The sequence below is a fragment of the Anopheles merus genome, chromosome 3R, assembly GCF_017562075.2.
Source record: "Anopheles merus strain MAF chromosome 3R, AmerM5.1, whole genome shotgun sequence".
In the NCBI taxonomy this organism is placed as follows: Eukaryota; Metazoa; Arthropoda; class Insecta; order Diptera; family Culicidae; genus Anopheles; species Anopheles merus.
In genome coordinates this window covers 49,578,669-49,603,448 of record NC_054084.1, presented here as the reverse complement: position 1 = coordinate 49,603,448, position 24,780 = coordinate 49,578,669, and the positions used below count along the sequence as shown (strand labels likewise).

The window sequence follows — 24,780 nt, the reverse complement described above, 5'->3', positions numbered from 1 at the left end:
AGGAATATTTGTAAATCACTTATTGAAATACTCTTTTTGCTGTATGGAAGACGACGGTTCCGCAGTATCAGTAACGTTCACGACTAGGTAAGTGTACGGCAACTGACTCACTAATAAAATACGGTAGTTTGATGATGAACTGTACATTAAAGTTCTCTAATGGAATAAATTTTTATCTCTATACGAAGTTAGCATTCATAATCATAGGATTTATGAAATAAACACAACGGATACAATAACTTTTTTGTTCTTCCTTTATTGACAGAGCATTATCATCTAATGTGATCATGTTTTAATTCACCCATGTTTATTGCAATAGCTGAACTGAATGTACGAGGCAACCATTCTGTAAACTGTATTACTAAATCGAACAAGACCGGCTAAGCTAGACGCTGCTAAAACAGTTCTAACATTAACAACAGGGCAAGAACGATGCATACCCGTACTTAACTGAAATTCCTTTTGCCCATTTGTAATTATACAAATCTTGTATCTTTATCCGGCGTATACTTGTCACCAATTAAACAGTAGTATTACCATATTTGTTTTCCTAATCAAACCAATGTTTTACATCCTTTTTCTTTTCTTTTCTACGGACGTTGTCCAGAAGGGCCTGGTATCGTTAACTAATTAATTGAATCAATTCTATAATGGCTAACACATACATACATCTCGCTCTAGATTTGAGCGTTAAAGTACACTGTTTTCTTTTAATCTAGCTACATGTTATCGTAACGCATTCGCGTTGTTTTTACATGATTATAGCACACGTTCACCAGTGCATTGCCGGTGGACCAAAAGAGGCGTCGATTTAGTGGTATTATTGTTATCACTGGAAATATCTTTTGTATTATCGCATTCTGAATTATTTAACGGTGTTATAGTATGTTGCGGAGCAGCATCCGGCACCAACCGTCGCAAGAATCCAGAATTACATCCCCAAGGAAACATCCTGTAAAATAAAAAATACCGATTAGGTTTACATTTCCGCGCATTATTGCATTACTCGCTTACCATTTGATGGCCAACATTAAGCGTAAATAACCAGGTATAATAACATATTTTTCATTTTTCTGGACACCTTCGATGATTTTATCGGCCACATCATTTGAATCTAGTGTAGGGACCCACCTATGGAAATTGAAAACAGACGACGAATGAAAATGTTATAATTTGAAGGTCATTTTAAATAACTTATTTGGTAATCTTTTTTCACGTAAGAATATGGTAATGTATTATCAATTCGATCCTATTACAAGGACTTTTATCTTATTCATTTCTTTGGAAAAGTATACATCACTTGTAAAGTATTGAATTATCGATCAAATCAACTTACCAAGTGATTGTGTTCTTTTTATGAAGAATTTCAAAGTGACATTATACTATTAACAACCTCTTGTAACAGGTTGAAAATAATGAAATTTTAATTTTTTCTCGGAGCATAAAGCCTTATTTTTATTGAAATTTAGTTCTCCGGATAGATGTTGTGCTTGCATTTCGGACAAAAGTACTACAACCTGTTATTCTAACATCACGTGTTTAAACTAAAATGTAGTAAATGCTTGCAATGGTCGTTAAAAGCAATATTTATACTTTTTTATAACTTATAGCTGTTTTCTCACGTTTACATGTTGGAGAAATATTTGAACAAATCTAGAACATATTCTATGAAAACAAATAGAATCCTCATTTAATTATGTCTCATATATGAATATGAAAATAAGCATAATTTTTTTTATAATTCTCTAGAAATACCGAAATACTTTCGCGAAACAATGTATTCTTAACTATAAAAGAAAACATACCTTGAGTTGACATCGTCAAACATTCCAGTAGACTGTATGAAATACGGACAAATGACTGTCGTAAACACACCCTGCGCTCGGAGATGCTCAAGTTCCAATCGTAACGCTTCATCAAAACCAACCTGTACGATTCAACCGTAAAATGAAAAAAGTAATCCGCTTAAGTACACAATTACAAAATACATAATACTGAGCGCTACTCTGCTAATACTTACCGCTGCAAATTTACTGGAACAGTAATCTACCAACTTTGATATTCCAACATGGCCGGCAAGAGAGGCAATCGTTATGATATGTCCATGATCGTTTTTCAGCATTGCTGGTAGGAATGCTTTTGTCGTCTATAGTGGGTGTCGGAAGTAATACACGTAGAATAAAGTAGAGAATAAAACAGTTATTTCGATTTCAATTTCATTCTTGCATATTGTGTTCCTGGGTTGTTGTCCAAGGAAGCTTTTTGGTCACTCAGTTAAGAAGCTAAAACCCACACAATGATGTCCCATACAAAGAATCATTGAAATTCAAGTCATTCACTGCACAGTTTGTCATGACTTCTTGAATGCCGGTTCGCATTAGTTAGTAGCAGAATTGTAAAGGTTGTTCTTCCAAATATTGCGTTCAAAGTATCGACCAACCAACAAAGCTCAAACTCATAAACCATTTACTTACCCAGAAATGTGCCAGTACATTGACGCTAAAGGATCGCTCTATCAAATGATCGGGTGTATCTAAAAGGGCACGTCCAGAAACGACTCCGGCATTGTTAAATAACAAAGTTACCTATAAAAAATTGTACAATAGTTATTACAGCAACTATAATCTTTATAGACTTTTTCTAGATACTCAGTCCTTGCTATGGAGGAATAGTCTCATTTTACTCGTAGGGGAACCCTCGACGGGCATGTTGTATGAGCTGACGACTGTACCACAGGATCGCCCCTAATAGTTAATCTACCATGTTTAAATCCTTAGAACAAACTTAATACAACAACAAGTTCTTGGTTGCATTTTTGCATCTAGTGTTTTTTTTTAATTTCGAGGAGTTATCATCAAATGAATCTGTTCGTAAAACTGTATAATACTCAGACAAGCGATTGCGACAGTCTCATTACTTAACTGAATCAAGTGTGTGCTCTACTTCATATGTAACAAACAATGCCAACAATTTGTTAATCAACTTCGATGCGAACATACTTACATCGCCAATCTCTTCCTGTATAATTTTCGCATATTTGTACACCTCTTCCTTGTTAGAGATGTCCACTTTGTAACCTTTGCAGAGGCCTCCTAGAGATTGGATCAGCTTTACGGAGTCATCCAGCCCTGTACCGAGGTAGAATGTAGCATTTTAATATAAACAATAGATTTAGTTTTAATACAAACAAAAACTTCTGTAATGACTCAATGCATTGTCTTTAATTGCTGTAGTATAGACCGGGTTCATTGTTAAATGAACACCTAGAGCATGCCTTTAGTGAATAAATTACCTGTTTCATTGAATACTGCTCTTTCGTGGCCAGTAGATAAAAACTTTGAGTCAAAGGGCAAACCTCACATTCTCAAAGCGTAGCCATAAAGCAAGGTTAAGGATGCAAGGCAAACGAGAAATAAATAATAAGAATGGGGTGTGTGTTGTGTTCCTATGTGTGTTCTAGCGCAATTTTGCTTATCATAACTTGTAGGTGACCATATCTAATCGCCGCAGTGTGAAACGTGCAATAAGGTAGAAAGAAAGAAACTTTTAATTGGATATCAAATCGGTTTTTGCTAATATTGGAGATGAAGAATAAGTGAAAATGGGAATCGGTTTGTATGTCAAACAATATGTCAGACTATATAATTCGGTTTCAATGGGTTATGCTGTATTTTTATTGATCCCGATGATCTTGACCTAGTAATATAATAATATCCCGCTTCTTATGCTGATCAAGCATCTCCGCGTGCACTGGCTCGACGACCTTGGTCTGTTTTTTTTAAATTTTCTTTCGGTATTTTGCATCTTTGCTTGCGTCTTCTGCGCTCAAACCAGTTCCATACACTTTATCATTTTATTTGCTTCGCTCAACGTCCTCGGTCAACAGTTGCCAAAAGACATAATCATCAGTTTTATCGTAGCAGCATCCACATATATTACCTGCTGGCAAAACAACTGGTGTTAAAACAAAAGTGGAAAACGGAAAAAGTAAGAGTAAACATATAAGGTAGCATGTCTGTCTGTACATCGCCGACCTTGAATATCTTGCAGTCACTTGTGCTTTTACATCGCTGAGACAGCATCATATGTTCTCCGTGTTTTGTCAATGTCAACGTATTAAGCGTAAAGATATTCGTATTATCTTCTTCAGCTCGTATACATAGAAAATCTTCTACTTTTAATCTTAGCTTTTTGCTTATTGTTGCTTTGCAGAAATGATCTTGGTACTTTTAGGTGCGATAAACAAACCCTTAATATGAATTAATAATTTATAAATCGAAACAAAAATTGCAAAGAAATACAAAGTAAAGATTAAAAGCCAATTTTGTATTTATTTATTTATAAGCTTTTTTAAATTGTTCAAGACATCAAATAATCAGCTAGCAGTTAATTATTAAAATTTATGCTGACCCATCCGTATGTGTTATGTAAAGTTGTATATATCAAAAATTGTCTAATTTAAGGAATACAATTATATACACACGGTTTCATCATATTCAAACAGCTTAAACATATTCAACTCAAGACTCAAGACAATGACTTTTTAACCTTCAATCAAGAGTAGACGTATGTGCACACATCGTCAAGTGTGTAACTCATTGTGAAGCCGCATCGTAGGTAATCGAATCAATGGATTATTGAGAGCTTTCAGCCGCTAGTCATCCATTGTACTGCAAAGCAAGTTCGTTTGACCTTCAATAAAGTTAGGTGTACCATTAGAAACGCGATGCCAAATTACATCTTTATTTTCCGTAGGGCGTTGGGTATATATCCAATATAATCTACGGACAAGTACTGCTCACTCCTTCTGTACAAATCTGCGATGAAAAAATCACCTTTTGCTGCAACGATATTGAGTACTGTTGAACCAGTCATGGTCAAAAGTAACCGGTTTAATACACAGACTCTTCACGTCTCTCGTGTCAATGGCCATAAACACTGTCGAAGGTTTTTATTTTCGACACATTACACTTGCACGATAAGCAGACCAGTCATTGCAAGATTGCTTGATTTTAAACATACTGCATTGTGTCATCTCACTGTGTTAGGAAAATACGTCTGCCAGATGAACTAACAAGCACGATGTTGAAATCTTGATTTTTCCTTTTTTGTGCCAAACAACCATTTACGAGAATGCCATGTTTTGCACAACAAGTCTTCCATTTTTAATGATTCATTATGAAGCTAAGGCACTTTTCGCGTTCTTTTAAAAGCAAAAAAACCTCATACATGACATTCCGTCCTTTTGGAATGGCATCATACTCACAGCAACAGACAAGCGTAACTAAGCATAGCTTTTAAATGCACTTCTGCTTCTTAAATTGATTTTGTCGTATACATACCTTCTTGATTTATGTCCCACAGCACAACTTTGGCGCCAAGCTTAATGAGTCGAAGGGCTAGCAACCTTCCAAGGCCACCTCCACCGCCGGTTACTAATGCTATCTCTCCATTCAAGTCTTTCTTTGGCACGCCAAATATTTGATAGTAAAATGCCTGAAACAAAGGAACGAAAACCCTAATATATTGTAAGCTTGAAACACGCTACTGGTACACGAAAGAAAAAAGAAAAATCAAAACAAATAAAAACCATTCCCTCGATATTCACGGTCAATTGTTACCGCTAAGAAAAGCACACAATGACTGAAAGTAAAATGATTGTAAAGATGCATAACTTTATTGGTTAGCAGTGACCATGGTCATGACATTATTTGCTTTCCAATTACTACCTACCTACAGCACAGGCGGTTGCGTTGTTTGAATTGACATACGTGCTAGCAACAACCTCCAAATTCCCCAGTTTTCATTCAACACAGATTGAAACTGCAAACATTTCTCCCTTTGGCACTGTATTAATTTTACCTGCCTGTTTGCGTTTTTGAGATTGTGAGTGTATTGAACAACAAGCAAAACGCTCGTGCAAGACAAAACAAACTTACACAATTTTCAAATTTGTTAATTTTGTCCAAGGCTAATCGCATTGGCTAGGGATTTAGCTTTCTGGCAATATATTCAACAGGAACTTCAAGCGTCATTTGCGAGGAAATGGCAGACATTAAAGGCAAATGTGAGTCGGTACCCATTCATATATCGGCACCTCGATTTAGTTCCCCCGCCCATGATGGTGGGGTGTGTTGAGGTTCGTGTTGTTGAGTAAGTATACTCGGGTACTTCTCTCAATTTATAGAGAGAAGTTCGTTTTAATAATTACTGCTTGAAAATCATCTCGAAAAGTTTTTTCATCATCGCACACACCGCAACGCAATACACATGTTAATTGCTACGAATCTCGCATAATATCATTATCGTGAATGTTGCCTTGCTATGCCGGTGACTAGCAATCTTCGGAGGATGTGGGAAAAAATACCACCTGTTGTTTGTGAAGCTGATTTAATTTGATTTACATGTGGTCGCATCCACTAAAAGCTACGATCTGCTGAAGCTCAGAAAAAAGATTTACAATATTTTCAAAACTGTGTTATGCATTCAGTACTCGGAATATATTTTCATTGTATGCAGGCTTCAAGCTTGTCAATAAATTTGATTGCATTTAATCACAATAGTCCAATGCTTTTCTTCAGTATTAATTCGTTTCTCGTTCGTTTTAATTCGTTTCTCGTTAGGTGGTTTTGGTAGTGTTTAATAACATCTTCTAACATACTTCTGTTGACGTATTAAACTTAGTCTTTCAAATATGAGAGTCCGTCTTGTAATATGCAGGAAACAAGTCACATACAAATGATCCATATTATGATAACCAATTCACCAAAACGGCTAGATCTGCATTTAAAAGATCAATCGTATGATCGACTATTATGACTATTTTTACTGGCCCTGACCTTTTTTTAACAAATATATTCTAAAATTATATTTCTGTCTGAACCTATTTGAATTTGAAGAATTAACTGATTTACAAGCCATGCAATATTGTGCTACAATAGGTATAACCGCGCACAGCATTTCGATCGGAGCTGCCATGATATCAGTATGTGCACCCAAAGCATAAGCAAGAGCATGTTTGCACAATATCGCCTTTGCCATACCCAATACCTTAGATAGTCTGTAAAATGCAATGGCTCTGGGAGGAAAAAAATGTTGGCAGAGCTTTTGCACCGCAGTCGCTCCATCGGGTAGCTAGCTTTGAGCTGTGAAGGGTTACGTAACTGTAGGAAATGCGGCGGTGCAATGCTAGGTACATGAACTAGCTGCACTATGCAGCTTGATTGAGGTAACCGGTCTTCGGGTTGAATGAATCTTTGGGTTCTCGAATGTACGATTGTTACAACAAAAAATCAATCAGAATGTGTAAATGATACATTAAATACAAAAATCAAAATTTTCATCATTCCATCCAGTATAGTAATTGAAAATACTGTATTTTGTTCATTGTACTCCAACTCAAATGTTGTTTCGAAACCACTTTAAACAAGAATTAATTCCAACTACTCACCTGTAATATATATCCTAGCGATGTTAGCAGAAACACTATCACATCCATTATTGTTCGTCGAATAGACGGCTTATTCCGAGATGGATTAAGCTCGGTTTGGTCGAACGAGAAAGGTTTTCCTTTGGATGCTAACATTTTGTATTTTACCGTATGCGTGTCAAGTTCTTCAAATGCTTGCTGGTCTGCAAGCCACAATTTTTCACTTTCAACTTCCTCCAGACAAACGGAAGGAACGTAACGCAGCCCAAGAGGGGAAACTCGTTTCACACTACACTGGTACACGAACAATTTCACTCAATCACTTTTACTTCCTTCTGTTTTCTCACGTGTGTAATCTTTTCGGCGAGTACTGCAGGGCCTAAACGACTACTATTTCAACACAGGCATAACTGAAATCACATTCGCATGGGTGAGCTGTAGATGAAGATTAGTGTGAGCTATATGTATATATATAACATAAATTTTTGCACGATACTATATTACCGGTCTTGTAACAGTGCAGCACAATTGTTTTTAAGTTGCTTTTTATCATTCACTTAACCATAGACCATGCAAACAGCAGTAAACACAGCACCGAATATCAATAAAAGCAAAATCTAAGGATCTTGATAGAAAGATTAAATACCTCACTTAAGATATTATATGCTTCACCGGTGTCTTATAGCAGTCGTTTTTTCGTCTTCTTTGTACCCCAATTAACAGTATGATTCAATGCCTGACACAGCACCTACATTGTATGTTATGCGTTACCGTAGGTGCATAGTTACCAAGTACGCTGAATCTACCGAGACATGCTGCTCAGCTGGTGTGATATAATAATGTAATCTAACAAGCAAACGTGGTCGTACTCAAATGAAGGCACTTTATACGATTCACTTTCTAGCAGTTACTCTTCTTCTCAAATTCAGGCCAAAAATGCATAGACAATTTGAGGTTGCAATAGCTTTCGTGTGGTTGATGTATTTGTTGTTGCTTCGCAGCAATGTGTAATGTTACAAAAACGTTTAAATTTACTCGATCCAAAGATTATTGATGTTTTACTTACGGTGTCCTAATCGTATAATTCACATATGCTATATAATTTAAAAAAACATGATACACAAAAAAATACACGCGTTTCAACTTAAATGTAGCCCGCAGTCAAACACACGCCATCGTAATAATTATTTAAACACTCATCACTTTAGACACCCGCTTCATAACGATCACTCTACACTCTACAGCATGGAACGGCGCATGAAACAAAAAAGTTGTAAGGCGACAAGCAACGAACTTGCGCACTTTTCACGCATCCAGAATAAACCACACAACGCAACGTGAACGAAGCTCACCTATCACATTCGCCTTGCCAAAACGCGCGCTCGCTAGGGTCGCGATCAACGGACGATCAAACGTACACCACCACTCTACACCACGGTTGGCAAGCATCTATCGTGCCCCATCCGACTGGCAAGCATCTGGCCCCGAGGACGACGGCGGTAATTGAAGTTTGTAATAACTGTTACCGTTGCCGTGCCTAGCGTACTTGAGGTGCAAGCTTTTCGTGATACTCCTGCCCTGAGCCACAGTCGAGCGAACTGTTCCGTGTCTGGGCTACAACGATACACCAGGCTTGGATTATAGTTGCGTTCATTTCAACTCAACCAGCCTGTTTCGTTCGCCGCGGCACAAACAGCTCTGCTATCCCACTTTGTGCTGCATATCCCTGTCGCTCCTTTGCTGTTGCTTTCTGTTTCGTTGGTTTTCCATGCAAGTGCTTCTTCATTCGCTTCTTTACTCCCATCTTTATAATGTATGTTATGCTCAGCTGATGTCGGAGCTGTATCTCTCTTTTTATGCTGCTTTGCAGGGGTTTTGAGGGATTCTCATAATTTTGGAACATTTTTTAGGCTCTTTCATGAGGGAAGTGAACTTTATGTGAACTTTATGAGAATTGGACTTTACGGCACCTTTTTTGAACTATCATTTCGGAAATTCCTATTGGATTCACCTAATAATCACTTCTCGTAAGAAAGAGCCAAGAAAGTATCCTTAAGTTATGAAAACCCTCGAGAAACCCTGTATTGGAGAGCCATGAGACTGTTATTGAGCATTCGCGATAGTTTACGTACCCAGTAGAGTGCGTACAAGGACGTAGATGCTTTGCATCTAACCGTTCTGTTTTGGTTGCTTTTAGCCTTTGTATGTCACAATGCAAGTTTGTAAAAATATACCTTCATTCTGCAAAATGTTATCACATTCATCTAATCATTAAAACTCTGTAGTTGGTCATTTTCAACACTTTTTTAAGATATCGATAAGATCGAGAATGTTAATTTCCAACAACAATCTCTTTCCAAATATTCTTGAAAAAAGAAAGAATATAAATGGTTCTTCTATGTTATCTAATGCAAGTCGTCTCTAGTTCTGTATACAATGGTACTAATTTCATTATGCCGGATATACATTTTCGCATTGCATAAGACGTTGTAGTGCAATATGCAGTCGTCAGATAAGAATTGATGGATGGCTTCAACGGGTGTTTCACGTTTGATTATCAAATTAAGGTGTTTTGATTTCTTGATGTTATTTAATACCTCTCGTCATATACGCGAAAGGGGCGTATTGCGCTGCGTTTTCTGCCTTTATTTCATACTACGCTGTGGTAGTCATAGCGTTTCACGCAACATCACAATGCTATGTTCGATTGTATGCTTGTTGAGCAAAACTATGTTAAGCTGCTGTGCCGTCCCGGATGCGATCAAGCTAACCTGAGGCAAATATTTATCACGATAAACAATTTGTACACAACATCACTGTATGCAAAATACGCCAACATTCTGAAGAAGAAAAAAAAACTTTCAAATATTTGCACACCACTCAGTCCCGAATCGTGGTTTATTTTCTATCGTTTGATGCTAATGTTTGTTGAATTCTTGTCGAAAAATGCTGTGCCCGTCATTGTACGACCATTGTGTGAAGCCGGAGCTTTGCCTTTTATCACGATCGAACTGTAGAACCGCATTACATACCTGCCTCATCGGGTACCTATGATCCCGTTGGTAAAGGTAGCACAAAAATGCCATGAAATGAAAACGAAAGCAAACACTTTCTCACAATCTACGGGCTGAAACGTTCGTCACAGCCGTTTTGCGACAGTGTGAACGGTGCCGGCACGGTACCGTTAGCGTGCCATGACTAGCAGTAGACGAATATCAAAACACACACAAACTCTCGGTTTGACTGTTCGAATCGTACTGCGCATGATTGCAGTGTTGTCCGGCAAAAAAGGATGCTCTGTCTGTCAAACACCTTGATGGCATTGATGCGTTTTACGAAGGTTGCTTGCTGTTATGTGTTGCTTTCTCACATTGATGGTCAAGTTGTTAGCCCTGATCAAATTTGAAGCGGAAGGTAACCGTTATTTGTTGATAGTGCAGCAAGTACAATTGTTATGCTCTCAAATAAAAGCGAAAAAGCACTAAAAATCAACCACCCATATTTGGACAGTAAATTCTAATGACATTGATCTGCGGTAAAATATGACATTGAAAGTCCCTGAACCGATGCGTACCGCAAACAACAAGCACTCTAAGGTGGCTACCCAACCTATACCTATACCCTATACCCTATACCCAACAGACAGTAATAATAATAAAAAAAAACAGTAGAAAACTGCAATCACTCGTTCGTGGTTGTGACTACGATGCCTTTCATTACAACCAAAGGTCTGAGTACATAACCTTCTCCGAGGCTTCGGGCTGTGGTCTCACTCGTCATTCAAATTCCACTCTTTACTCAAGTAATCTTTCAAAACACGCCAAACGGCCGCTGATCACATACGGCTTTCTTACCACCACACCGACGGGCACCGACCGCACAGGCACATGCAGAAACGCACCTGCACGAGAATCGCCATTAGGGAAAGGAGGTCAATTTCATTATGACTACGGTGCGATGCCAACAGGTTTGTGCGATTGGATGCGTGGTACTGTGTTCGTGAGACGTCTTCAAATGCTCACGCTGGCGACGATACGGCTGTATTCAAACGAGGAGTGGCCGAAACAAGCGACGTGAAGATACATCTAAATTGCCCGACTAATCATTACGAATCATAATTGCAGTTGCCAAATGCGGTAACCTTCTTTCTTACCATATGTTTCGGACTCGCTGAGGTACACGTATTGAAACAAACTTTGTTAATCGCACATATTGCTAAGTAAATCTGAGGCACAAATATTTCCCTGTGTGAATTTTATGCTTTAATTACTGGTTTACTTACTTTATGCAGAACCAAATAAGAAAAAATTCTCCGAAAAAATTTTCAAACGATAGAAAATCGCTCGTCCTTTTTTGCTTCATAATATATTTAAAATACGAATTTATTTATAAACATACTTTGTTATACAAAAATAATCGAGAAATATGTGAGCTCTAGCTCAAAATCATATCATTTTATTTTTAAATTAGTGAATAAATATTATGTGGTTACTATAGAAATAAATAGCTTTTACTGTTTGATACTATCTATGCGCATCTTTTGCCATATGCTTCAGTTCAACTCTCTAACCTCGTTTTGTGCCTCGGATAGCTGTGGAAACTCATCCAATATATTGAATTTACTTTTGGATTTGAAAGTCAGCACAGTTATGGTTCTTCCTGATGGTAGAGTAATAATCAAAGACTGGTGTCCGTGTCCATCAATCATATCATTCTTAGTGTAATACACATCGCTGGTAAAGATAAACGATTACACAGTTAGCATATAATTCCGTTCAACAATTAATCGGAGTAAAATATGTGCTTACCCTGTCTGGAAGGATATATTTTCCGTTGCGTACTGCGAGAGTGTGTCGATGGCTCTATTTGCACTATCCAGATACGCCCCGAACAGTCCAGAGAACCATTGCTCAACGCGGGGCCACACCATCCGGCCGATAGGTGTCAGTATGACCTGTAGAACGGGAACCATAGTGTCGTACCGTACCAAAGATTTTGCATTATCCTCCCGGGGTTCGATCAGCCCTGTCGTTGCCGAACTATCTTCGCTAGTGTTTATTCCGGTTAAATAATCCCACAATGGGAGTCCGTTGGCACAAGGCATGCCTAATAGCAGCAACACAGCGCTAGCACCAATAATCATGTTATAATGCTAAAATAAACACGGTTCGATATTAATATATTCTGTTTATAGTTTCGGAATAAAATCACGTATAAGTACCATCTTCACAATGCTCACTGAAATATCCACTATCTTGTTGATACTTTCGCGATCAGAACACAACTGAAGTTGGCGAAGGTTGTTAATTTTCCTTTTCTGTTAGAAGTGAAAGAGAAAGGTAGGAAATATTGAAAAGAAGAGTGATCAGTAGAAATGTCATTAGAGAACTGGTTTTACCTGTCTTTTAAAGATTCTGTCCTCGAAGTAGATTACAATGCACTTTGGCAAAAGTGAAACGGTTAGGTAAAGGGAAAATAATGTATATTTTGGTATGTTGTTGAACATTTTCGTGGACAATGTTTCATTTTCCTTAATTTAATTGACAAATGTTTATTACTTGCATTAAACCCACAAATGGATGTTTGCCTAAGCATATTCGCATTTTAATTGTAAAAAGACTTTTGGAAAAAAATCAATTAGAATTCAGGATATTTTTCGAAAAAAAAATTAAAATTTGAAAAATTTGCTTGCAACTCATGGATAAAATAATATTTCCATTGAGAATTAAATGATAATCATTTTGATTTTCTGCTTGATTGTTGTTACTTGTGTCTTAGTTAAAGAAATCAAAATTATTTAACCAACAAATTATAGTTTGACACGCCTGCTTTGATGCGTAGCCCCGTGCGTAGCTACATTCATGAATAACCATCGTAACAGTTTCACTTACAAAACAAAAGCACTCGTGAGTGCCTATCTCATAAATCGGTTAATAATGAATTTTCAACATTTTTGGAATCGACTAGTGCAAACTTACAATTTTGTTATATTTTTGCAAACAATTCTTCTGATCAGAGGTCAATAATGTACAACCATGACCTGCCGAACATTAAAATATACTGCCAAATCGTTCTTATACTGTTTTCGATTTCCAATATTGACAGCATTATTCAACGCATACGAAAGGTTTGTCAACAGCTGTTATATATGCGTGCTGTTTTTAAAACTTTTGGCAAGCATGGAATAACATAGGCAACTGACCCGGAATGTAGTGTATGAGAAATTAAAAAAAGCTACAAAGTAGATCTTCAAAATCCTTCATAATGTGGGGCTGTAAAAGGAAAGATGTAAACACCTCTTGGCAACAGAGAATATACGAACGAGCGTTATTCCGGATGCAGAAACACCGTTTGACCAGGAATGCTGATTCAACATCTTAGGCAGTTAAGACTTTGAGCGGAGTCTTTGTACCAAAACATCGGTTATAAGGCCTGATGCTTGAAAATGAATGTATATATCAAATTAAAAATCTTTGGTGTATACATTTCTTGAGTCAGCTGAATTATTCAAAACAAATTGAATGTTCCCTTGTTTCAAAAATGTAATATGTAGAAAAGAATCTTATTGAATAAATTAACAAAATTGGAGAGTGAAATTGTCTCGGAATTGTAATTAACAAAAAGATACAAAAAGACAAATAATATTTTAAAAAACGATTCCAATCTTATGAATTCTTTCTTCTATTAAATTTTAGATCGGTTTCTCTGGAGCTTTTCGGAGGGTCAGGAGGATTTTCAATGATTACTTTTGAAATATTTAAATTATTGCTAAAACAAACTTAATAATGCTCAGTAAGCACTTTATGGAGAATCGTTTTTGAAGTTAAAAAGTCTTAATATTGATAGTATTCAACAATAGTAATAACGTTTGCAATTAGTAATAACGTTTGCAATAGTCTATAGAATAACGTTTGCAATTTTACTTTTTCAGACCATTTCGAAAAAGATAGAATAACTGTTGGAGGTAAATTAATATTTGAAATCAAATGAACCTTTATTATTGTTTTACGGAGATTACTGTTATCTGTAAAATTAATACTTTTCCATTTTTAGACCATTTCAGTAACCTTGTCAAAATTCAAATATTAACTCCTGCAGTCCTGTACCATTGTTCCTTCTTCGTGCCACCCTCGCGCAGGCGCAGATATCGCGGCAACGCGTTGTTTTCATATTATGGATGCGGCGTTCTTGAATACCCCTCCCGTCCACCTTTTTTAGTCCACTAAGCAAATTCGATGCATTCTCACCATCTCTCAACAAAAACGAAAACGTACGACACGAGAGGGTTCTGTAAAATTTCGTTCGCGACGGGGGTACATAGTGACATGTGTGTCGTAGCATATTAGAAGCGTTTCATTAATGTTGGGGTGCGAATGTGTGACGACTGTGACACGGTGGCTTTTTATCTAGGTACCTCAGAAGTCTTATGAAAACGCGTAAAATAAAGTGTATATATAAATATTGAAATTTGCAAAATGTGTTTTTTATCGACGTGTGTAAATAAGTTCACTTCAACCACGCGGTTGGCGATGCATTTTGAAGCGTGACAATTTGCAATTAATAGAAAATAAACTAAATAAGGCAAAATACAACACTTGCAAATCGACGACCGCAGGAATTTAAATTTTATTAATCAAAATATTTCAATTATTTGTGAGCAATGGTGTGATTACTCTGTGAAACCCCGTCGTGATAAGTGATGCATCGTATTACTCTGTTCGTTCTTGCATTCATGAAACTGAATTGTTATCAAAAGTACCAGAATGTATTTCACATCTGGCAAAGTCATTGTGCAAGCTACTTGCCACATGAATATCGATTCGTAAAACGGATGACACCGAATTGATTTTTGTTTCTAGTTCTTTGTGCTGGTCTATTGAGTAGCTGTGCTTTGAGAGACCATTCGATTGTGATAAAGAAAACAAAATTAGCTATGATCATAATTAAGTGTACGAATCAAATGATAAGATTTTTTTTTATGTGGTTTATAGTGAAAATGGTATTATAATGTGTTCTAGTGAGATAAAGCTAATGTGTCAATGATCCAACTTTAAAAACCACTTCCATCTGTCCCTGTTACACAAGTGGTAACGGAAACCAACCCCATGAATTTGCAGTACGAATTAATGAAAAAAAGAAACATGTTCATGTTTAATGGCAGACGGGACGGACGAACGAAAAGTGGAAGAAAATTCATCAATATCGCACTGTCTGACAGTAGAGAAGACTGAAAAGAAAAACACAGCACTCACACACACACACACACACACACACACACACACACACACACACACACACACACACACACACACACACACACACACAAAGGGAAACTTCAGATCAAGGGTATATTTTCCAACAGTTTCTGTGTGTTGGTGATTTATTTTCAAACCTAAATGCCGCCATCGACTTATGTGTTTGGGGGTGTCTGCTTTCTACATGTCCTCATTTCACCCATATTACAGGAAATGTTGGGACACGTACACATTTGTGTTCTGCGTTCTGATGCAGAAATATCAATATATTTGCGTAAAGAATGTCCGAGGGTTCGATTTATGCGGTTAAAAGGGCATATGCGTAAAAGAACGAGTTAACGGTGTTCCTAACTCTTCTCGAAATGTATGTTTATGTAGTATTGAGGGTGTTTTTTATAAATATATATTTGCTTGAGAAAGAGAAGTTTTTGTTTTATTTGTGATTTAGTAATAATGGCCAACTTATGCAACAGTCAAAATTTCATTAATTTGTTATTTTTAACTAAAGCAATTGTCTGCCTCTATATGGATTATTTTTTACCATGTTAAAGGAAAAAAGCACAAAATGCTTTTTGTATTGAAGCTAATCGCCAAATTATCTCATTAATTTTGCAATATTTTAATTACTGACTAACTTGCAGTAATTATTTGTTGAAAGATCTATCTCTTCACGATTATGTTACGTGATGCTGTATCATTTTTAGCCACCAGATTCTGATAGCTGTTAATGAACAGTTTTTGAACGGGAGCTCCAACATTTTAGCTATTTATAATGCGGAAAGCTCTTCCCAGCAAAACCACAGTGAGTTCATTTCTATGGCTCCTTCTGAAATAATTTATTTCACATCACATTTTTCTTCGACGTATGTAGAATGACCTTATGAATAGTCGCTGTTCATAATACCTTGATATGTCTGCTTTTTATATGAAATTTTGATGCCGGTTACTATCGTACACATCTTACCCATTCTTCTATCAGGTTTTTGTTTTTTTATAGACAACCACAAGTACTACAAGATTCTCTCTTGATTAGTGAAGAACTTGTTTGTTTCAAAATTTGACAACAATAATTTATTCAACGCCACGCTATTTTCAAACCAAGTTAAACTTTTTTTTTAAATCGAAAATTTTTTAAACTGAATATATTCTGATTGGTGATCAAGAAAGGCATACATATGAAATAAATCCCTGTCTATTAAATCTCGCCCGGTCCATCGTCTCACTTACAGACCCGAGGTCACCAAGATGGACAAATTCAGTTGACTCTTTCTTTTGAAACAAACAGTCTAGCAAAACATTTCCTACCTTCGCAGAACGCGCAAACACAGTGATCAGTGGTCAAGACACTGATGAGGTGCTATATTTAGAGTAGCTTCATGTTTATAGTATAAAAATAAAAGGTGTTCTTTCATACGTGATTTCCTTTCGCAATGTACTCGCCAACATATTATCAACCTTTGAAATTTAATGATACTTATCCCTAATTTCGAACAATATCCCAATGCATTTTTAATAACTATTGAAACTAATTTTTGGTAACATGTTATTTATTTGTTCTCATGGGTAAAGCTTAAGCAAACAAAAAAATTCAACCATTGGCGAAGCCACATCGTTCGGTGCAGTTATATAGTTTTCATAAAAAGTGATAAACAACAAGACATTTTGGATTTTTTACAAGCACCGAATTTGTGCTAATGTGATGCTAATTTGTTTAAATTAATAAGCGTAATAACTACATATTACTTTTTTTATATAGATATGTAAAATAAACAAACATCATGAGCAAAAAGTGTATGAGTTATTAAATAATCAACAGTAAATACAGTGATTAATTTTATTGTGTCGTGTTTTCGTGTACATACTTAACATCTATAGAGTAGTTTCTGTACATAATGACCGCAGTTGTCATGGCGTCGGACGGAAGCTATGATCCAGGTAAGAATTGTGATCAATAAGAAAATCATTGTATAAAAATAACAATTATTAAAGATTGATTCATAAAACCTGATTACAGTTCAATTGAATTGTACGCCGATTATTCCTTACAATAGATATAACATAGATTTTTTATGTGAAGCAATTTGCTTATACTTTCGCACCCTTGGTCAAATTGTTCTACATTTGTATATTTGTAAATTAGGAACTTTAAAAAAACATAAAATAGGCCGCTTGCAGTTTATACACGCACCTATGATGCCTTCATGTGTGTGTCATTTGATAAATGACGTCAATGACCATAGCATTTGATCTGTTCGATGCACATAGCAGCTCGACAGGAATCAGCAAGAACAATCTTGTTGAATGTTTTGTCCTTATCATTGCTTCCTTTCGGATCCCTTTGCTACAAGAAATGAGATGTTTATGTACTATTGATTTTTTTAAAACTGAAAACTATACAAAGTACTGATTCCAAGCATCTTTTAATTTACCTTACACATAAAAAACAAGTTCTTATAGAAAAAAATAATAATAAAAGCTACGAATTTTATTCATAGTTTTCATTGTATTTTCATATACTTTACAGTAATTTCTAAGTTGATTACATCGCTCAAAGAAGCAGAAAGCTTGTCAGATGAGAAGGATCTTGGGTTCTTGCAAAATTTGCTGCAGTCGAAGGAACTCAATGCACTTGTTAACGTACATAGCAAGGTGGCCAAAATTAACAAGGATGACAGAATAGCACCGTTGCTCTCTGCGTCCGTGCAGGTTTGTAGGCGAACTGTTGGATTTTATGTTAGAGTTACTGCTATTACCTGAATTATGTATTCTATCATCAACCATAGATTCTGATGGAAGTACTGGAGCTGCTGGCTCCGAGATGCCATATTTCTCCACTTTGCAAAGAGGTATTCCATCTACTTCAAACACCGCATTTGCAGGTAAGTAATTTGCAGCATTAAAAGCTTCTTGTTTTTAATCCTAGTTCTGTACATAAATACACATGCAAGACATATAATAATAATGCAGAAAACGAGGAACTGTAACATAGCGTTTGAAAGCTGTAACCATGTTTTACCCTGAACTTTTAAAATCTATGCCAAAAATACTAATCAGAGGTTTGTAATTTTGATGATTCGTCATCAGAGATAAACATTATTTACATTGAATTACTTGTACATCCATTTATTTATTTGTTTATTTATTTACTTATAAAATTGAAAAAATACACCTTTTTAACAGAGATGAAAATCTACCACGCTCAACATTCGAACAAAGAGAAATTTTGTCATTTTTTCCATCATTGCGAATTTCTGACATTCTCAAAACTACGAAAGCTCTCTCCATGATAAATAGCAATTGATAGATTTGTGGAGAAAGTCTTCTGCTTCAATTTACTTGATCTAACAGTTGAAAAAGGATATCGCGCAATTATTGACCCAACACTTCTACATGAATTGTCACTTTGCAAAAAAAAAACTTATTTCGAAAGCAATATAGTTGAAAGTATCGTAAAATTGAGCATATGACATTAAATATGGATTTAAGGGATATGACATTCCAATTTTGACACAATGAAGACTGCAAATTACACTTACCATGTGCATAAAAGCAATTGCTTTCTAATGTTCTATCTTATTTTAATTTATTTCCAAAGAGTATTCTTTTCGCTCATGATGCGATCGCGCAAAAAGATTTCTATCCACATCTTCCGGATATCCCTGTGGAAGTTGACGAAGACGAAGAAACTATCAAAATCGTACAACTTGTGAAAAGTAATGAACCTCTGGTAAGTTTTCTAATTACAGTGTACCTTGTTTTCCCGTTTATTACAAATTATATAGAATGTTGCATTTATCTACACTCAGCAAGAAAATTAGCAGTCAATTTGTAGTAATGTTTTATAACGAGTATTCCAAAGTAAAGGTTTTGTTGTAATTGCAAGCTGCTTTTTTTAGATTGGACATAACATTTACATTTAATACTTTGTTGGTTATTATACTTATACAGTTATGGTGCTAGTGTTTCGTCGGTTTCATACTTAAGTAACTTAGTTGTTTAGCAAAGCGACGTTATACGTTTGTTCCTAATTATCACTGGTTTGGCATAGTACATTTCATATTGTTTGATTTTCCCATTGACATGTCATTTTTATTTTCCAAGTTGTATTCAACAACAAGAAATACCATCATCGTCTGCTCTTATGCTAGGGCACTAAATGAGACAACATTCATGCCATGTAAAATAAGCATTCTTTACCGTACCATCCTTATTCCAATTCGTTAAATAGTAGCTGTCTTAGCGCATTGACACTTAGTCAAATGATGTTTGCCCTTTTACTTGACTCGAGTTTTCTCACGATTATGTACATTTGCATGTTGCAACAAAAGACTTAGAATCAGTTCCCTTTTGTGTGTTGAGTGAAGTGTTGTGCACTTTATGAATGTATGCAGTATGGCACACAACTTGGTACTAGCAACTCCAATCAGTTGTTAAAGTATTTTTGTTTCCGGAGTTTTCAACATATGTTAAATAAATGGAACTCGAGAAACAGTCATAAAAGAGATTGTAATAGAAATACCTCACCACTATTTTACTATGAGTACATACATTTTACGTGTCCCTGTGCCTAAGAGCTACTAAATGTACTGCTATAGCCATCAATAGATCCAACCCCATAATTTATGTTGTTTAAAACAATGTTTTGCCATGTTAAGTTACTGCATGCCGCTATACGTTACCCTTGTTTACATGCATCAAACATGCATGTTGCATGATAGATCCTTAATAAATCGGAGCACATTCACTATAACACAATATAAAAGTCCATACATTTATCATACCTCCATCGAGCCTGTACATGGGTTTTTCAATTTATTTTTGCATTATTCTCAATGATATTATAAATTAAACTATTCAGTTTGCTTTGTAGCACACCATACTTCATTATTGTTGTGTAATCGGTATGTTTCACTACCCTGCGTTTGCACAATATCAGTAAAAAACAAAACTCGATAATTTATTAACATCGCGATCGATTAAATATCGCGACCTGCGGCTTCCATTATACGAGCAACAATCGTATACGGCATCAGGTCGTTGTCCGCATCTCTGTTGCGGTTGTATGATCATTTCTATAGACTTATTCTTTACGCCGTCTTATACATTTTCAATTCTATTAGAACAGCATTTCACACAGTAGTGATAAATTGCGATAAAATAATTTAAAAAAAAAAGAATTACACAAAATTTTTACACACAATATATTCGACACTCATTTTTTACTGCATTCAGTGTGCTGGAGCACAAAGTGCGGAACCAATCGTTGTAAGTATTTGTTGTTAAATTTAAGTAATTTGTTTTCTCAATTATGAACATGCTTTGACGAAACCTATCAAGTGGGAATCCATCGGCGGGAATGGATTTTTTTTAAACGGCCATTTTATTATTTATGAATGTTATTGTTTCTTAGCGGTTTCGATACTTTTGTACTCGATGCATCTTAAGTAGCGAAACTTGACTGTTTATTACAGATAATTTGCGATGGAGGTAAACGATAAAGTACTATCTCGATTATCACTATATCGTTGCTCAGAGGTCACTTTAATTATGTACGCTAATTGATCAGCTAGTTTACTTACATTGTTTAGCTTTTTACATTCGTTTTCTTATATTCTATAATATTTCTATCATCAACGCGTTCAGCAACCTAGCTGGACATTCATTAAATCCAGTTAAATAAATGAAATTAAAACAAACAAAACATTTTAGTTATGCTGACCACTTCAGTAACGGGGTCACTAAATACATGCTGTTTCTGCTCTACATTTCAGGGCGCTACTATTAAAACAGACGAGGAGACGGGCAAAATCATTATCGCAAGGATCATGCACGGTGGAGCGGCAGATCGTTCGGGCCTTATTCACGTTGGCGATGAGGTGATTGAAGTGAATAACATTAACGTCGAGGGTAAAACACCAAGCGATGTTCTATCAATTCTGGTAAGTGGGAAGAAAACGTAATCGGGAACATCCAGATGATTAGTCACACTTTAATGTATCTATATACCAACGGTATCTGGCCGTGCTTTAAATGTTCGAACAGCAAAACTCGGAAGGTACGATCACATTCAAGCTTGTACCATCGGATGGTAAGCTGGACCAACGTGAAAGTAAAGTGCGGGTGAAGGCGTACTTTGACTACGAACCTGAAAACGATCCCTACATCCCTTGCAAAGAAGCTGGCCTAGGATTCCAGCGCGGTGATATCCTGCATATTGTATCTCAGGTGAGTATTGGCACCGAGTATTTCGAAAAAAAATAAAGAAAAATGGGTTAAACCATGATTTGTATCGGTGACATGCTTTTCACGTGGCAGGATGATTCCTACTGGTGGCAAGCGCGCAAGGAAGGTGAAAAGACAACACGCGCCGGATTGATACCAAGTCGAGCACTGCAGGAGCGTCGCATCCTGCATGAACGAACTCAAAAGGAACCGAACGGCGATGCAAAAAGTGAGCAAACAGTAGTATAAGCGTTTGAAAAAGTAACCCAAGTGCATGCACGACACTATTCTGTGTATCACACTTGACCATAACACCCATTATGTACTCAAACATGTCATTTCGCTCTTGTTTACCCCTCATCGTGTTGTTGCCATATCATCCATTTTTGCTCCTTTGTGCCTTCATCGCCCGCATTGCTACAACTAACTGCTCCAACGCCTCTGTGTTACGCGTAGAAGGTTCATGTGCCTCCATCTGCTCTACTCCACCCGGTTCACCAAATCCAAACCATCCTTGTGGTGGACCAAAGACTAAAAAGATTATGTATGATACAGCTGAGAACGATGATTTTGATCGAGAAATGATCGCCACTTACGAGGAGGTAGCAAAGCTGTACCCGTGTCCCGGTGTCTTTCGACCCATCGTCTTAATCGGTGCACCCGGCGTGGGTCGAAACGAGCTGAAGCGTCGACTGGTGGCCCGAGATCCAGAAAAATACAAAAGTCCAGTTCCATGTGAGTGTTATTATACCAGTTAACTACGCTTCAAAGTAGGTACTAGCACTAATTTATGGTGTAAATGTTTTAATCCACTCTCTTGCAGACACCACGCGGCCTATGCGCCCCGGAGAGGTTGCCGGAAGGGAGTATCTGTTCGTGACAAGGGAAAAAATGGAAGCGGATATTGCGGCCAGCAAGTTTATTGAACATGGCGAGTACAAAGGACATCTGTACGGTACGGCGGCCGATAGTGTGAAAAGCATCGTAAATGCTAGCTGCGTCTGTGTCCTTGGACCGCACTATCAAGCGCTGAAATCATTACGGACAGCTCAACTAAAGCCATACATTGTACATATTAGACCACCGGCGTTTGAGGAGTTGAAAAAATCTCGTACGAAAGCTCGGGCACGCTCCACGTTCGATGAAAACAATTCACGAGGTTTTACGGTAAGCAGCTATAATTACAACGCTTGAGCGAATGGGGACATGAACGATTTAGCGCAATGTGGTTGTTTTTTACAGGACGAAGAATTTATGGAAATGATCAAATCGGATGAGCGCATCAATTTTCATTACGGCCACTTCTGTGACGAGGAGATCGTGAACGATGATCTTTCTGAGGCGTTCGAAAAGTTGGTAAATTTTGCCAACAAATGCGAAACCGAGCCCCTCTGGGCACCCGCCAGTTGGGTGCAGTAGGAAAGCGTTGGCTCACATCGGTATGATTAAACTTAAATTGTTGGAAATTGTTCATCCTGGTTCATACCAGTTTTATCTAATTTAGTTTTGTTAAGTTCATTGCTCGCAAAATTTTGTTTTGTATCTAAAGTTCATTGTCCATTTAACAGCATTGATTGATCATTAATTTTGCCTTATCAAGTTTGAAATTATATCCATTTTGTTATCAGCATTATGATTTTTGTTATAATATTGTTTACACATAATAAACGATTGATTGTGAACACTTTGTGCAGACATTAGTTTGATTTTTTTTGTTTACCTTTGATTTCGGCACGTTGAAAGGGCGAACAATTTGAAATAGGATGTTAAAATGTTATTCTGAGGTGCTTTACTATGGGATAGTTGTACAAACGCCAAACAACAAAGTGTGGGGGAAAGAAACAGCACTATCCTATTATTACTTGACGGAGGTTTATAAATTGGCTTATTAAAAAGTAATACTATTTAACAAAAAAAAAACAAGACGTAATGATAAAAAGCCAGGAATTGTGTTGTATTGTGTGTGTGTGTGTGTGTGTGTGTGTGTGTGTGTGTGTGTGTGTGTGTGTGTGTGTGTGTGTGTGTGTGTGTGTGTGTGTGTGTGTGTGTGTGTGTGTGTGTGTGTGTGTGTGTGTGTGTGTGTGTGTGTGTGTGTGTGTGTGTGTGTGTGTGTGTGTGTGTGTGTGTGTGTGTGTGTGTGAGTGTGTTAGAGGATATGAATTGTTTGCTACAAGTTTTGCGGTGCGGCACAGATGGTGCTGTTTGTTTCTCTATGTTCGATTTGAATTAGTTTGTTTAAGTAAGCTAACATGAAAGTGGGCAGAAACGAAAAAGAAGTAGACCCGAGCACAATAGAAATCGCCATAGATAAAGGGCGTGAAAGAGCTTATTTAATCTATTTGATTAATAATACGTTTTTGCACGTTGTAGTAATTTAATTGAAGCCAATCACTGCCTACATGTAAAGGCCGAGGCATGCGTCAAGCAGTAGCATAAAGTCCCAAGTGTTTTATAATCGTTGTGTAATTTGTGTAGCCAACCGATTAGTAGATGATCATATAAAACAGCAAGCAAAAAGATTAGCTAGATGATGGAATCTTTTTATTAGTCATTGTAATTTTTGGTGTATTATGAATTTTAGTTCTACCAGTTGTTTAAAAGGGGTTTGTTTGATTCATTGCACATACTTCCGGACATAGTGCATGCTTAAATGAATTAAACATACCACAAAATAACCAAAGCACAACATACCCATCATAAAGTTAATCATTTATGTTACTTACTACCTTCTGCAGGTTCTCTCGGTAGGTTCAGCTTTTTTTACTAAAACATATTTGTACCCCAAAACAACTCTTGTACCTACAAAAATGCTAAAACTCAGCCCAATACAAAAATTAAATACCTTATGCAAAAAAATTATCCCCCAAATGGCCT

General features: G+C 36.7%; 3 protein-coding genes across 16 annotated transcripts; 1 reads left to right on the top strand and 2 right to left on the bottom strand.

Annotated features, from left to right (window-relative positions):
- Positions 1-285: 285 nt before the first annotated feature.
- On the bottom strand, positions 286-10,675 carry LOC121597203 (estradiol 17-beta-dehydrogenase 11). Of its 6 annotated transcripts, none has more exons than XM_041922794.1 (9): positions 10,462-10,675; positions 7,451-7,864; positions 5,343-5,496; positions 3,004-3,128; positions 2,475-2,585; positions 2,021-2,146; positions 1,806-1,927; positions 1,015-1,131; positions 286-952 (listed from the first exon to the last, which is right to left on the bottom strand). In XM_041922794.1, the coding sequence occupies exons 2-9, from the start codon at positions 7,583-7,585 to the stop codon at positions 760-762; spliced, it is 1,083 nt and encodes a 360-aa protein (XP_041778728.1). In that variant the 5' UTR covers positions 7,586-7,864; positions 10,462-10,675; the 3' UTR covers positions 286-759. The 6 variants fall into 6 exon arrangements, with proteins under 6 accessions (XP_041778728.1, XP_041778731.1, XP_041778727.1 ...); XM_041922797.1 differs by having other exon boundaries at positions 7,451-7,839; XM_041922793.1 differs by lacking the exon at positions 10,462-10,675 and adding an exon at positions 8,782-9,298.
- Positions 10,676-11,864: 1,189 nt separating this feature from the next.
- Positions 11,865-13,207, bottom strand: LOC121596814. Of its 2 annotated transcripts, none has more exons than XM_041922085.1 (4): positions 12,828-13,207; positions 12,651-12,746; positions 12,238-12,581; positions 11,865-12,162 (listed from the first exon to the last, which is right to left on the bottom strand). In XM_041922085.1, the coding sequence occupies exons 1-4, from the start codon at positions 12,933-12,935 to the stop codon at positions 11,982-11,984; spliced, it is 729 nt and encodes a 242-aa protein (XP_041778019.1). In that variant the 5' UTR covers positions 12,936-13,207; the 3' UTR covers positions 11,865-11,981. The 2 variants fall into 2 exon arrangements, with proteins under 2 accessions (XP_041778019.1, XP_041778021.1); XM_041922087.1 differs by having other exon boundaries at positions 12,669-12,746.
- Positions 13,208-14,643: 1,436 nt separating this feature from the next.
- LOC121597385 (MAGUK p55 subfamily member 7-like) lies at positions 14,644-23,916 on the top strand. 8 transcript variants are annotated; one of them, XM_041923113.1, is made up of 12 exons: positions 14,644-14,699; positions 17,441-17,619; positions 18,209-18,390; positions 18,468-18,563; positions 19,280-19,411; positions 20,917-20,949; positions 21,456-21,623; positions 21,727-21,909; positions 22,000-22,135; positions 22,363-22,641; positions 22,730-23,073; positions 23,149-23,916. In XM_041923113.1, the coding sequence occupies exons 2-12, from the start codon at positions 17,577-17,579 to the stop codon at positions 23,323-23,325; spliced, it is 1,773 nt and encodes a 590-aa protein (XP_041779047.1). In that variant the 5' UTR covers positions 14,644-14,699; positions 17,441-17,576; the 3' UTR covers positions 23,326-23,916. The 8 variants fall into 8 exon arrangements, with proteins under 8 accessions (XP_041779047.1, XP_041779048.1, XP_041779044.1 ...); XM_041923114.1 differs by lacking the exon at positions 14,644-14,699 and adding an exon at positions 14,723-14,742; XM_041923110.1 differs by lacking the exon at positions 14,644-14,699 and adding an exon at positions 14,749-14,839.
- Positions 23,917-24,780: the final 864 nt, after the last annotated feature.